Source organism: Oxyura jamaicensis, chromosome 3, assembly GCF_011077185.1.
Source record: "Oxyura jamaicensis isolate SHBP4307 breed ruddy duck chromosome 3, BPBGC_Ojam_1.0, whole genome shotgun sequence".
Classification (NCBI taxonomy): domain Eukaryota; kingdom Metazoa; phylum Chordata; class Aves; order Anseriformes; family Anatidae; genus Oxyura; species Oxyura jamaicensis.
In genome coordinates, this window is record NC_048895.1 from 81297708 (window position 1) to 81313219 (window position 15512).

The following is a 15512-nucleotide window of genomic DNA, read 5'->3' on the forward strand; positions in this document are numbered from 1 at the left end:
TTGTTCCTGGAAAGCTGCTAATAGCCTACTTTTAAGGTGCAGCTTACCACAGTTTACAAACAAAGCTGGACTTTGGGCAAAAGTCCAGAGGCTCTGGAGTCAAAAGGCTTTGGTACTGATGCACCCGTTGTACCAGCTGACCTCTTTCTTTAGTCCCACAGCAAAGTCACACCCTAAAGGGACAACAGAACAATCTTTATAGGTGTTTAAACATCACCACTCTCAGCCTCAATGATGTACAGCTCCTTAAAGCTGAAGACCACCTTTTTTGTGAACTGCTTTCTCTCCTCCTTGTTGTTCAATGTTTTACCAGAAGATGGAGAACAAACCTTTCATCATGTATAAGGAGTCTTGATAAGTGCTTAAACTTGTCTGTAATTTGTAACTTTGGATAAACAGAAGGAGTTGATGCTTTTAAAAGCATTGTTCAGTTACGGTTCCCATGCGCTCATTTGGGTTTGCTGCTACAAGAAGAAAGCTAGAGGCAGCTAAGGAATAACTGGGATGCAACAAGCATTAAATTAACATCCACATTGTGTGAGGACAGACTACTGAAGTATGATGTTAGTCAAATGGAATATTCAAGGAGAAATTTGAATAGTTCTTGAACTAGTTCCACGTGTTAAAGAAAACTTAATAAATAATATCTAACTTAAACAAATTCTAGTTCGGATTTCCTGTGAGACTTCAATATTGAAGACATTTAAACAAGTACGATGACTGAGATGATTTTCAAGGAGTTTTAAAGAGCAATCTAAACCTCTACATTATCTTGCCTACCCATCACATTTGTGACACATCAAACCTCTGGATCAAGGTATTTTTCCCTACCACCATCACTGTAATCCACCTTTCCTTTCATTTCACATTTGCCTCCAACACAGAAGCTCCCACAGCCTGTTCTTTTGCTTTTTCAGTTGGCATGCTTTATATGCAAAGTGATTCTTTGCCTAGAACAAAAAATAGACAGAAAGCCATAGATATTCACAAAAGCATCAGACAGAACAGAAACGTGATATGCCCCTGCCGACATAAAGAACCGGATCATATCAATAAGTCAACAAAATTAGTTTTTATTTTCATTGTTTAGATCTGTGCATGAAGAGGTTATTTTTACAACAGATCAACACAGAATTGTACTTCTAATTAATTTCTAAACCAGTTTAATCATGGAAATTAAAACTGACACCAGTTAACTGATTCAGTATTTGTTTACCAATGATTACCCATTATCTTAATTTTGTAGCTACACAAACACTGTGGGAGTATTAGCTCTTACCTGTTTGGCATTATCATGCCATATAATCCAGAACAGAACAACAAAACTTCAGCAGGTATGGAACATAAGACTGCATTTATAAAATAATGGATTACATAATCAAATATGATCACCCCTTCTACTGTGCAGGTACTATCTAAATTATGGTTAGGATTAACACATGAAGGAAGAACATCAGTTCCAATTATTACTCAGTTTTAGTTTTCAAAACCTTTAAAAATAAAGTTGCTGATATACTATTTTTATTTTGAATGCTGCTTTTGAATTGTTTCACAGTAAAGTTGTTAAGCAAAGCACAGCTGTAGAAAGTCAAGATGTCTTTGGCTGAAGAGTCAGCTGATGTTGCTTTAATTCTAATGAAGATATTGACTTGTGCCCAGAAGGGAGGGCTAAAGCCAGACTCTCAATTCTATCACTTACTACAAGATTGCATTTAAGCAATTCTGTTCATTCTCAGTTTCTGCAGGCATTGTGCAGAACTATCCATTTTTTTCCCATTACTATTCCTTCTCCACTGAAAGGCAGCAGTTCCAACCCTCCGTTTTTACCTTTTCCTTCAAACAGAAAATTCCAGCTGCTCTACACCCCCATCTTACACCATCAGCTGCTCTATCCTGCAGTTAAAAGCAGAGCAAAGTCAAGATTACTAAGCACTGAATTAGTGAATCCAAACACTACTCAGAAAAGTCAAGAGACTCATTCAGAAATGCAGATTAACAGCAAAAACTTTACACACCATGTGAGTTTGCAGATAACTGCGGGTCCACAAAGAGCTCACAGTGACTACAGCGCTTCAGCACAATGCGTTGCAATAAAGATGGAACAACACAGCAGAAGAGCTGGTGTTGAGTCCACAGCATATCCACCTGTGGCTGACTAAGCCTCTCAGGGTGGAATGTGACTGACCAATAAACCCCTACAACAGAAAAAGGCTTGGCGGAGATGGGCAAGGAGGATGTGCCTATGCAGCTCAGGGAATAATGCCAGGTGTGACTGACCAGAGATGCTGCAAAGAAGCTGATTTTACCACAGCACAAGGGGGACTGGAGAGTGGCCTTGTTTTTAGATAAACAGCAATGAACAGTTGAGTGGACCAACTGGTGGAATAAATCTTTCTTGCTAAGTTCATTAAGAAAGTGTCAATGTCTCCGAGTTAGCCAGAGTGGCAGGGGGGAGAGAATACACTGCTCAGCCCGAAGTATAATACAGTATACAGTATAATACAGTATAATGTCTAAACTATAAGAGTTTAGAACAGATCAGCGGGCTTGAGCTGCCTTCAACTCAGACATTCCTCCCCAGCATCTGGGGAGGCCCACAATTGTGACAGCGAAGCACAGAGAGACCAGTAATGGGCACACCTGTATTGTGAGCCTACCATCTACAGCAGTTGCTGTATTGTGTTTGTATAGTTAGTTCAGTGCACTGCTGTATCACTTTTCTAAACCAAAATCCCGTGTAACATCATATTTCTTCCAATAAGTACACCTGATATTAAACATTACACCTTCCATGCATGCGATACCTAAAAGAACCTGGCCAGAGAGCACTGGACTCTGACAGCACCACCAGAGATCCTACCTGGGGCTCGCTTTCAGCTGGTTCCAATAGCTCGACAACCTAGTACTGGCTGAATTAGACCGCCTGCAATCACTTCTGAAGCACAGCTCCTGGTTTAGTTTCACCCCTTATGAAGCCAGTTTCCACACCACCAAAATGCTCCACACTGTGATACAACGTATGGTAAGCAGGGGTGATGGGATCACCACTTGCAAAAAAAGTTCTGGCCTGACCCACACCACTAACGTAAAGGCACTCAGTATTTTGGTGCACACAACTTTTAGGGATATGCTACGTTATCTGAAAACTGTCTTCAACCATTTACTTTCTCATTCATCTACTGAACACAGATGTTCACAAAAATATTTTGGTTGGTGTATAAACATGTTTATATACCCTTGCCTCTATTAATGTTTCTCCTTCCTCTGGAATACAAACAGTCCATTCTGTACTCAGTGTGAGGTACCACATACCTGATGGCACTGAGATTTGTTGTGGTATCTGCTGCACCCAGACACACAGGTACCCACGCTCTGCTGTAAATGGCTATCACTTCTGAAGAACTAATATGTTTAGGTGTTAGCTCAAACACTTTCTATTTGCAGTTTTCTGAACAGTTTTAAAGGTAATCTGCAAAACAGTATTGCAGAATTGCATACATCTGCAAGCCTCGGGCAATACATATTACATACATTTTAAATAAGCATTCTCTTCTCACTACCCTCTTCATCTTTTCTTTAGTCCGAGTTTTCAGAACAACCACATAAAGCTGAAATGCTGTCTATCACACCAGAACACAAAGAAAACATTGCATTACAATGGCACAATTTTCTTGCTGCAGAACTGCAAAAATAAGAAGACGGAGACCTAAGGTTTATGCTTAAGCCTCACTATAAAGGGAAAAGGAGATGCACAGAAACAGCAGGAAATCAAGTCCTGTATGCTTATCTCGCAGTAACTCATTTGTATACCCATGCCAAAGGAAAGCTATCCTTCTGGAGATTTTCAGAGACAACAGTAAGTTAGTTCAGAGAAATAACTTTTCCAGGAAAAGTTAACTGCTAAAAAACTAATATTAACTTCTAATTAATTTTGATATAATAATGAGAATTAGACTGCATCTGAAATCCAGTAGTTTATCAATTACCCTGCAGTGAATTAATGATTCAACTTGTCATTGTGTTCAACCCCTACATACTCATACATCCTTATGTACAAAATAACTAGTGTATATAACATATACATACATCCAGTATGCATAGTAGTTTATTATACAAAATAAGTTTATTGAATTTCACCCCCTGAAAATTAAAAAGCATGGAAATTGAGGAAAAAAGGTAAAAAGTAAATAATCAAAGAATCATCATGGGGTTGGAAGGGACCCTTAAGGATCACCCAGTTCCACCCCCACCGTGGGCAGGGACACCTCCCACCAGACCAGGATGCCCAAAGCCCCATCTAGCCTGGCCTTGAACACCTCCAAGGATGGGGCATCCACAGCTTCACCGGGCAACCTGTGCCAGGGCCTCACCTCCGAGTGAAGAACTACTTCCTAACCTATAATCTAAATCTCCCCTCTTTTAGTTTAAAGGTATTCCCCCTTGTCCTATCATGTAACTTTCAATAGCAGCAAAGTACCACTGTCCCCAAATTACTGATGTTAAACCAAGATAGATATAAGAATGTCACCCAAAGACATATTTACATTTCTAAGGCAGAGTCTGCACTGGAGCAGGGGCTGACAGAAGCACCTCAGCAACTACAGACGCGCAAACAGAAGAAAGGCTTGAGGGGCTCAAGGCTGCCACAACTCTCAGAGCCATAATTATGTCACCTACCATCACCAAGAAAGTATCACAAATAAAGACAGTGAGGAACAGAGACGACTCTCTCTGGAAAGTTAATTAGCAAACATGGAACTTGCTGTTAATTGATAGAGAGATGCTTTTCTCCCCAGATATACGTCAAAGGAGCAAGCACGCTGTATGTTTTTCATCAACGCATGCTGCACATACTTCATGAGCTCAGACTGCTAATTATTGAGAGGCAAAATAAAGGTGCCTTTCTTCCCATTAATTTTTAGTTACTGTTTTGATTATGATTTGAAACCTAGCTAGTTTTAGAAACAGAACTAGAATTACCTACAAAATGAATGGACAGTCTCTGCTTACATCCATAAACTGTTTCAAAAAAAGGTAATTACTTAAAATACCAGGAAATGACTTCATTAAGTCTCATCCTTTGTCACACACAGCAGTAGAAAGCAGAAGTCATCCTTCTTTAGGCTTGCCTTTAATCTTTTAACATTTTGCATTCAATATGCTCTTTCTGATCTTGTCAGCAGTTATGATTTCTCTCGTGTCCTTATATAAGGAGTGAAGTTACAATAGTTCCAGGCTACCTACGTTTCTCTCGACTCGAGTTCTCATTCAGGCCTCCGATTAATGTTGTCCTCCCAACCTTCATGTTTTGGTGTGTTTAGTTAAAAACAATATTCAGCAGTTGGCTATTAAACAGGCATTTCAGGAATGTGGTGGGATGTTCATTACAGTAAACTTTTATCCACTGCCAGGAAATGTAATTTACCTATTCTTTTAATTATCAGACTGGCATATGGGCAGATTAAAAATAGGAAGACAGCCAAAAATAACTATTACTAATCTGAAAATATGTGCATTTCCTGGAATATAGATTACTTGAACCTGTTCTCTTGGGTCAAATAAAATGAGATATTACAAATATTTCCGTAGTTCGTCTGCTTAACATATTTGCATTAGCCGTCTGTCAGCTGCATGCAACTTCTTCCAGCACTATTTCAAACCTTTTTTTAATTCTGATGAGAACCTAATTGATGATCTCCTCCTCAGCAGAAAGGTTACTTGTCATTTTAGCTTGCCTGTTCAGTAGGGTCAAACTGGCATCCCAGAGGATGCTTCCATCTGATCTAAATTTCCTGTGCAAGAACAAGGCAATGTCTGCCTGATTCACATGGAGTTGAATAACCAAGCATGTCCTTACAGCAGTGCCAAGGCACAGCCACTACGTCCACGTGTGAGGAAGGAGAGGAGCCAAGATTATGCTCTCTCCCGTTAACAGCCCATAGCAGAACCAGGAGCTCCTGCCATCACACCGATAGGGTTTGTAAAGCCCGCCTGGGCATCCTGAAGCAGGATTTAATTGCCATGCCAGTTTCAACTACATCGGTGTGCAAGTTCCAGGGCTGCAGGATGTGGAGACATACGTTTTTTCATCTTTATTATGTATTCATATGGACTTTTATCCCAGCTGTTCTCTTCATAACTATTGCCCTCCAATGATAAAAATAATAAACAAGTTCAGATTTTGTCTTCTGTGGTTCTAAGTATTTTCTCTTCTTGTTCTCTTCCTTGTGTTCTTTCTGTTACAAAATAGCATACTATCACAAATTCCTGAGGCAAGCAGCGCACACGGGACGGAGGAACGCCTCATTCATAATTTGATTTAATGCCTGGTCACTGAACGTACTTCACTGATTCATTGAAGTGGTATTCAGTGCACTGGACGCATAAATATCAAACGTGATTTACCTGTTCACCAGAATAAGTAGCTCCAGACAGGGAATCATCAAGCCAGAAATATTACATACTACAGGACTACTTAACTGCTATAGAAGAGAAGATGGAGAAAAGAATTGATTGGAATAAACCTGCAAAATTCACAGCCACGGTGTTTTTGCAGGCTTAGTCCAATTTCCTACTGGATCAGGCTTATTGTCATAGAATAATTGTGTAAAGTCCCGTCACCTTTTTGATGTCACATACGCCTTTCTTTATGAATGCCTTTGTTCTGCCGAGTACTAGGTATTATGAGATTAACTCTTCCCAAATGAAAGCAGTGCAGTTCATCCTTAGACATGAAAGATCCCAGAAGCAATACCACAGATTTGTCTTTAAAATGCATATTTGGGAAGGCAAATAGAATAGGAAAAAAAAAAACACTATTCCATACCTCAGAAAAACACCTGCATGCTTCTTAAAACACAACATTAAGCTCTTAATATACAAAGACACAGACCTAATAAACAGGGAATACTATTTTACAAGGCAGTTCTAATCCACATTTTTACCTATTAAATTTCCAAGTCATTATACATCTCTATTTAAGAGAAGCCGATGACACAAGAACATCATGCCAGCTTCCCTCACAAAAACTAAAGCATTATAACACACTGTACTGTAACTGCTCAAGGATTTACACAGAGGCCTTTATAAACAGTACAATAATAATAATAAAGATATAAAATCAATGCCTGGAGCACTATTTCCTGACAATATGCTCCGTACATACACAAATTTGAAATAGCAGCTGTGGCTTGTGTAAGACTTAAGAAACAACATCTTGCTGCCTCCTACTAGAGGTACCCGTTGAATTCCTAATTTAGTGAAGCTTTATAGAGAATCACCTACAATATAGACCATGTATGTATAAAGTAAATACATATATACACGTATATATCATTTAAATGGTAAAGCAAGTGGAAAAGGCCACATCAAACTTCTTGTTTCTCAGTCACAATGGAAGTAAAGATTCTCCAAAAGAACACTTTTTTTTTGCTGCCTTCCCTGAACTTCTGCAGTCATGAGCTGTTCATTCTCCAACAAAACAGTAACAAAAAGTTTGAAAGAGTCCTGAACAAAGAGATACATGCCTTCCTTACTAGAAACCAAGAGACGCAACATGGATGTTTTGTTATGAGATACCTTACTGAACACGAGTATTATCAAAAATATACTCCTTGTGCAGTCCTGCACAATAAAGATATTCCATATTCATTATTTTGCGTTTTCTAAACAGTGAAGGCTGAACAGTAAAGGTTAGATAATTGCCCTTTTACAAAGCAACCTAAACATTACTGATATTTCTTCAAAAGTGGGGCAATAAAGTTTGGATTTGTGGGGAAAACAAACAAACAAACAAACAAAACAACACTAATGGCAGAAATATATTTGCCAGTACAGAAAGTACCTAGTATGTTTAATTATGATAGTATATATGCAAATGCCGCCCACTACTATGGTTAAATTGAAGTTTACAGTAAGGTCTTCAAATTTTTATTTTTAAATAGCTGAAGGGTTAGGTAAAGCAATATCCCTACTTTTTATCTCCCCATCTCTGTAGGATCAATGAGTCAAAGATACTATAGAGCAAAACTCGCTAATCTACACCTCATACCCAGCAAGTATTTGTGGTTGAAAGTATTTTCTCTTCGAGAAATGGCAGTTTGCTGATGGGAAGGATCTTCTTAACTTCAGTAAGAACATCGCATAACTTTAATCCAGCAAAAATTCTGCATCAGGGCAAGTATGACGCAGCCTTACATGGATCGTCGCCTTCTTACTGAATTGTTTGTTGAGAACTGCGATGTCTGGAGAAGGACTGAGAAACAGCTTTGAAAATATAAATGGTGCTTCCATCAGGAAAGGAATATGCTACTTTCCATGTATATCAGGGATATGATAAATCACATTGGTCTTAAGTTCCCCCAAGAGATTAGAGATTAAGTTAGGAAGCAAGGGAAACAAAACCTTTACAGACAAGCATAACTGAACCAAAACATACCATCTATAGAGTTTTGGGAATCTTTCTTACCAGAATTCTCTGAGAAAAGGTTAAACAAGCATTTATAGTATTTACACCAAAAACTAATCCTGCTTTTGAATCACAGTCTATATGACTGAGACCTCTTCCAGATGCATGTTCCATATGGAGAATACATTGCCAAACCCTGCTACTTCAAAAGGAAAGTTTTCAAAATTGAAACAGCATTATCATGACCGTTTTGACTCTACCTTTATTTGTAGAGTTTTTAGTAAAGAATAAATTTTTATTCCTGGTTTTGAATAAATTGTCATTTATTTGTACACTGACAGCAATTAAAAGGAACAATAACGAAAATACAATTCCTGTTACTGTAGATCTTAAACTCGTTTTTGTGGCAGTTCTGAGGTAGAGTCCCTGTCACTTGCCCAACAATACTATTAGAAGACCGCTATTAAAGGTTTGGCTTTTTTTGCGGTTTATAAAGCACACAGACATCTAAAACTAACTGCACAAGTTCTAGCTCTTCAAGTAAGCTAATAAGTAACTGGGTAATAATTCAAATAAACTACAAAAAGCTACATTTTATAAGCTACTATTTTATAAGACTTGAGCTATATCACAAAAAAGTTAAGACATGAGTGAAACACACACTGAACTGAACACACCACCTGAACACGTTAGCTAACCCAAGCAGTCCATGTGCATCACATCCCAGAACTTTACACTCAAACATATTTGACTGAAATTATCATCAAGACAGAAAATAGGACTGGCAGCATAGCAGAAAGCTTAGCATGAGCAGGATAGCAAATTAATGTGATTTTGCTTTTCAAAGAGATTCACAGGTAGAAAAAATTAACTATTTCAATCACATCCACTTAGATACACGAAGTTCTTATTAGTTAAAAAAACACCTAATTGGACAGAACTCTGAAGTTCTAATGAAAAACAGCTTCTATCTGACACAACGCTAAGTAGTTCTGCCATTACCGAGGACAAACTAAGCACAATTAAGGTCATTGCTTAGACTTACCCTAAACTGTGAGGGTGCTTTTCCTAAACACACACAGAGCCATTATGCCCAGATAAGCACACATACCACATTTATCTGAAAAGATGACAATTCCCTCGGCTCTTACAATTTAATGTAAAAACCAGGGGGTATCTTTTTTTCAGGTCAGCAAGGTAGTATGTGACCTAATGTGGCAGGTCCGATAGTGATGAAGGTACAGAAGCATGCCTCAAGCTGCTCAAAGTCTGAGCAAGGTTTTGCAGTGCTTTTAAGTTGCTTTTCTTTGCACATTTGGGAATCTGTGTGATATGCTACCAGTTAGAGGATTCACTGTGATTTCTGGAAGCTGTGTCTCCTGAATGGCAGATCACCTAGAGGTCACAGGTACTACTGTAAAACAGAGAATTATTAGATGTCACGATGTGAATCTTCCGCCCACAGTGGTACTGTACGTAAAGAAAAAAATGAACTGTGAGATCAGAAAGAAACAGCCTGGTAGAAGCAAAGGCGCAAAGATGGAAACATCAAAACAGAAGCCTTTAAGGGTTAGCTCAGTGCAGAAATCACTCACTGGACTCTAAAGAAAATACTTTTCACATGAAAAAATACTTTGCACATGAAGAAATGGAAGAAAGATGTAGAATTTGTGCATACTCAAAAGAAGAGACAGAGACCTGATTCCGCAGGAAATCATTAAACTGAAAGCTCAAGAAACAGCAAGAACGCAAACCATCCCAACAAAAATACTCTAGGCCACCGATAGTTAATGCATAATAATGCTTCTTCATGGTGTCTGCCTACAAGTGAAGAGCTTTACCTTGCCAGCATTCATCACCTGATGTAACCAAAAAGTCACTGTATTCCAGCAGAAAGTGACTGTATCGTGTAAAGATCGTGATTAGCCGTTGAGCCAAGCAAAATCAAGGTGGGATGTTGTATTTAACAAAGAGTTTGGTGAATGTTGAATAAAGAAAAAGAGGAAACGTCTTGTACTAGAAGAGCACCTGAAATTTTGCTGATGGTATTTTTCACTGCCAGTGAATACCGATCATATGGTCTCATCAGGAGGAAGGACATCACAGCTGCAGGTGCTTGATGAAACAGTGAACAAGTCCTTCAAAGACTGCTGAGGTCTTTATACATGCAATGACTCCTTGCAAGGGATCGTACTCTAACTCTGACAAGAAAAAGATGCCTACTGAAACACTCCTTTGGCATTCAATTAAGACAGACTGAGTTTGTATAAATCCAAAAGTTGTAGCTGAAGGATTTAAGAAAGGCTTTATTTCCAACTTCTATGGACAGAACTGAAGATTCTTTCAGTCATTTTGAGTCTGAAGAGAAAGCTGAGAATATAGATACTAAAAGCAAGGAAGATGACAACAGTGAAGAACATGACAACATCATAATGTTGTGAAGAGTCTGAGCTATAAAAACTGAACGACAATTCAGGCACAAGATGAAAATCAGAGTAACCTCCAACACAGACAAATCACTGGTGATTACCTGTAATCAGTACACAATAAAGTAATAAAGTTTTCGCTAATGATTATCAGATTAATATTTCCTAACATTATCAAGACCTAACCTAGCACGTTAAGACACGAGCTGAGGGGGGGGGAGAAGTAGGGTAGGACCTGAAGGTATTATGGTAGGCCAATATGCAACTGGTCCCTAACTAATACTTAATTAGTACTTCAATACATAATAAATACCAGCTTAAAGAAGTAGGAACAAACTCTGCATGCTTACAGGGAGCAGTCACGTTGGTAAAAACAAGCTTTTTTAAAAAAATGTTTAAGTACTTAGCCAAAAACCTTTTTTCCTCCAAATTTCTCCATCAGCATCTTGCTGTTGCTACTAGCATTAAGAAGATACTGGCGTAACAGCCAATACTGAATAAACCATCCCCACTAAAAGGCTATCATTGTGCCGTGCTAAGGGCTATACTTACTTGCTAGCATATTTTAACACGTTTTTCTCATAATAGGTTGAAAACAGTGACAAGATAACCAACAGATGAGGCAAAAAAGCACAGGCAGAGTTCTTGAGGAAGGACAGCACAACCACCCAGATTATTTTCAGAGTTTTAATGTAACTCACTATTTGTTGACAGCTTGCGCATCAGTACAACAAACCCGACAACCTCATAGCTTGGGAGAGGTTGTACCACAAAGTACAGCAAGAGAAGAAAAAAAACAAAAACTCTGAAGCAGATTCAGAAAAGAGAAGTCAAAACTAATAATGGACAGAAGACTGATGATATATCAAAGATGTAACACGCCAACTACAGAAAGATACTCAGGATAAGCAGAGGTACCCCCAAAGACCTCACAACTAATTAGCTAGGAAATAAATTTTGTTACCGATTTGGCATTTAAGAAACTAAAGACTACCATGGCCAGCGAGCAACGGAAAGGAGCACAGCCCTTATTGAATATGCCCATTGGCATCACGTTCCCCTAGCTCTCGGGAAAAACAGGTAGAAATCATTTTGCTCTTCTGTAACTGAATACAATCAACAGATACCCTTGAAGAGCAAAGTCTGAAAAGACTCTAGCCAGCTGTGGCATGGCGACAAGAACAACTCCCTCCTCAGACCACTCTGAATTCTTGCAAAATTCACACTCTCAATTTCTAGTCGCTACAGCTGAAGATGCTTGTTTTGTCTGCCCCTTTCTGCACACACTGTTTGTTGACAACATAACTGTTTGCCATGAATTTGCTAATTACGAAATTGCAACACAAGAGCACGAACCACAATTAAAGAGTCATTTTACATATATCCGTAACAATGAATTTGGCTTGATAACAATTAAAAATAATGCTCTCTTCCACATACTGACAAGGGAGAACACAACAATTATGCAGATAGGGCACACGATCAAGGTACAGTTTATAATCCACTTGAAATTTAAGAATAATTGTAACGTTTCACTGTGCAGTCAGCAGTGAAGACAGAACCAAATATTTATAGCTAATGGAATGCTTCATATAAAATTAATCAAAGTAAACTTTATTCTTACGAGAGAAAAAAAAATGTTCTGGAATAACATTATTTTCTGTCAAGGCGCAAGGCTTTCTAGTGTAAGGGTCTTGTTTTTCCATGCTTCCAACAACTAATCTACAATGCTGGGTTATAATAGTTGAAATAGTTTAGAATTCTAAGAACTAGATAAAGGATTTGGTTGTACATCTCCCACTTCATTTAATGAGAGTAGGATAGTTAAACCCCTTATATGTATTTGAATCCAAGTATCTTTCACTGCTCTACTGCAGATTCTTTAGCTTCCTCCAGTATGAAAATATGCTTATTTCTCACATATTATGCTACCACTGTATTAAAAAAAAATAAAAATCAATTTATGGCTACAAGCTATGTGGTTGCTGGTCTCCAGTGTCAACACTTGGCAAAATAAAATAAGGACATGAGATTTCCAAGTAGCTCTGTGTAGTTATTTCACGCCTAGAAACTGAGCATGAAAAGAAAAACAACAACCCCAAAACATACAGGTGAAGTCACACTGAGATAAACGCTAAAATACTTCTTCAGCACAGCACTTCCAGACTTTGGATATAAAAAAGATGCTCGGTTTTGTACATATGGCCAGCCCAATTATTATTGTTTTATGCGTATACGTTCAAAGACTTGATCCTAGAAACCATGGCAGGTGCCCTTCAACTTATTTAAAACACAGATTTCTGAGATGGCTTTTACCATTACATGAGTTTTCTATAACCTCTGTCACGTACTGCATGCTCAGTAGCCAAGCCTACCACCTAGATCATAAATGTGATTTTGTGTGAGCCCCAGTAAAGGATTAAAACCACAGAAGAAGCTGAAGAGGTATTTTGGCACTACCAGCACAGGTGAACAGATTAAAAAACACCTCAGTTGAACCAGCAGGAAAAGCCCCCACCCAACAGCATTACTACTCGTTACACTGAGCATCTGTTTAGACCTCAGCTTGAAGTGTGAAAAGCAGGATCTTTCAATACTGCCTGGCACGTCTCCACTCTCAGTGTTACACATCAGTCTTCAGACTGCAGAAGCAGACACAGCCTTCCCACTAACCTTGGTATAGAAGTGACGGTAACACATCCCCAGATAACGTAGATTTTTATCTAAGTCAATGTCTACGTAGCTTTTTGGTACAGAAAGACTTGTTCTGAAAAGGTGCGAGTTTCAGAAAGAATTAACGAATCTGGGCCTTACAATGGACCTCTATTAACAGCCATTAAAATTATAACCATAATACTAGTTTTTGCTCAACTTTAAAATCAAATAACTACCATGTCACTCACTAAGCACACACAAGCATAATTTAAGCGATAAATCTGGTTTTGACACTGGTGATCTGCTCAGTAGCTGTCACAAACAGTGTCTTCGTTCCCACTTACCCAACCCCATCAGATCACGAACAGCTCATTCAAAAGCCAGAAGCGGGCCAGAGGCAGGAAAGCCAGATTTCCACCTAACCATGTACGAATTTAAGAAAGTGGTCACAAAGATTAAACAGGCTGAGAACACGCTGATCTGAGCCAACGTAAACCAATCTCGTTTCCGTGCATCTATGCAGACGTCCTACCCAAGTACAGCGTGATAAATTTTGGTGAAAGAAAACCTAAAACAACTCCTGTATGCGTGACATAAAATATGAGAATGGTGCATGCTCAAAATATTTAGTAGTGAATCTCCCTGGTTACCAAAAAGTAGTGCCCAGTTTAATCCAGAAGTGACAGACATGCAAATGAGCACGCTACAATGGCTACCACCTAGAATAAACTCTTTAAAGGATGAGATATAAAATCACAAATAAAAGAGGAGTAAAACTGATCTTTGAATTGCTTCCCGGCCATTCCACCTTTTAGAAACTTGTCTATGGTCCATGAAGGGTTGGCAGCAACATGTAAATAGATGTTATCGCTGTTATCGGACACTCTGATTGTTAAAATTGAGATCAAAGCTAAAGCAGTTTTTGCACATTGCAGTGTTTCAGGAGCAAAATACGTAAGAATTTATTGAATAGGTTGTGACACGTGATGCCAGCTGAAAAAGGATATATAAGAGAAATGAGGACAATATTTAAGTGCATGCATGACCAAATGGGAGCAGCTTGTCCTAACAGCAGGCAACGCCATGAAGTTTGTTTAGCGAGGGATGCTCGGCGGGGTCACCAGTTCAGGAGAGGCACCTGCCGAGGGCCCTGCCCCGGGCCTGGCCCAGCCCAGGCACCCACACAATGGTGCTCATCGGGCTCCAAGCCAGGAGCCTTCTCCCCCAGGCAGGACCTGACTCCCTTGACAGGGCGTGGGGCGTGAGGGCAGCCCTGCAGACCTTCTGCTGTCCCCAGAGGCTCAAGTTTAACCCACCATCACCCCCTGCCCGGGGTGGCATTGCTACGGGGGACGAGACAGAGAAGGAAAGGAGGAGGAGGAGGAGGAGGAGGAAGGAGGGGGTGGCTCCTCACCCCCAAACCCCAGCCCGGGGGGAAGCAGGGGGGCAGGGAGGAGGAGGACAAGGGGCCCCGGGGGAGGAGGAGGGCGGCGGGGAGGGGGGGGCCCTGGGTCCGCCGCCGGGAACAAAGGGCCCTGGGATAAAGCCGAGCCGCGGAGCTCAACAAAGGGGCCTGCAGACCGCCGGGGGAAGGGGGAAGGAGCCAGGGAGGGGGGCGAGCGGCGGCCAACGGCCCCCGGGGAGGGGAGGGGGGGAGGAACCGGGGGGGAGAACCCGGCCCGCAGCGCCAACCGCCCGCAGCGCCAACCGCCCCCGGCCCGGCCGGCCGCCGCCGGGCCGCCCCCAACCGCCGTCTCCGTGCCGGCGGAGGGGCTGATAAGGGAGGGGAGCGGGAGGGAGGCGGCCCCCGCTGACCTGGCACAGCTGCTGGCAGTACTCGGTGGCCGCCTGCACGGCGGGCTGGCCGCTCTCCCGCAGCCCGGTCTCCAGCTCCAGCAGCCGCTCCCGCAGGCGCCGCAGCTCCGGCAGGCCCGCGGCGCCCGGCCGCCCGCTCTCCTGCTCGGCCTCCTCGTCCGCCATCTTCGCACCCCGCTCCGTCGCGTACGCAGCCCCCCCGCGCGCCT

General features: G+C 40.8%; 1 protein-coding gene across 1 annotated transcript in view; it reads right to left on the reverse strand.

Moving 5' to 3' along the window:
• Positions 1 to 15512, reverse strand: part of ZNF292 (zinc finger protein 292) — a 59675-nt gene extending 44163 nt beyond the window's left edge. Inside the window, exon 1 of the mRNA XM_035319933.1 lies at positions 15304 to 15512. Within this exon, the coding sequence (XP_035175824.1) occupies positions 15304 to 15468 (165 nt within the window). The 5' untranslated portion in view covers positions 15469 to 15512. The remainder of the gene's footprint in view (positions 1 to 15303) is intronic.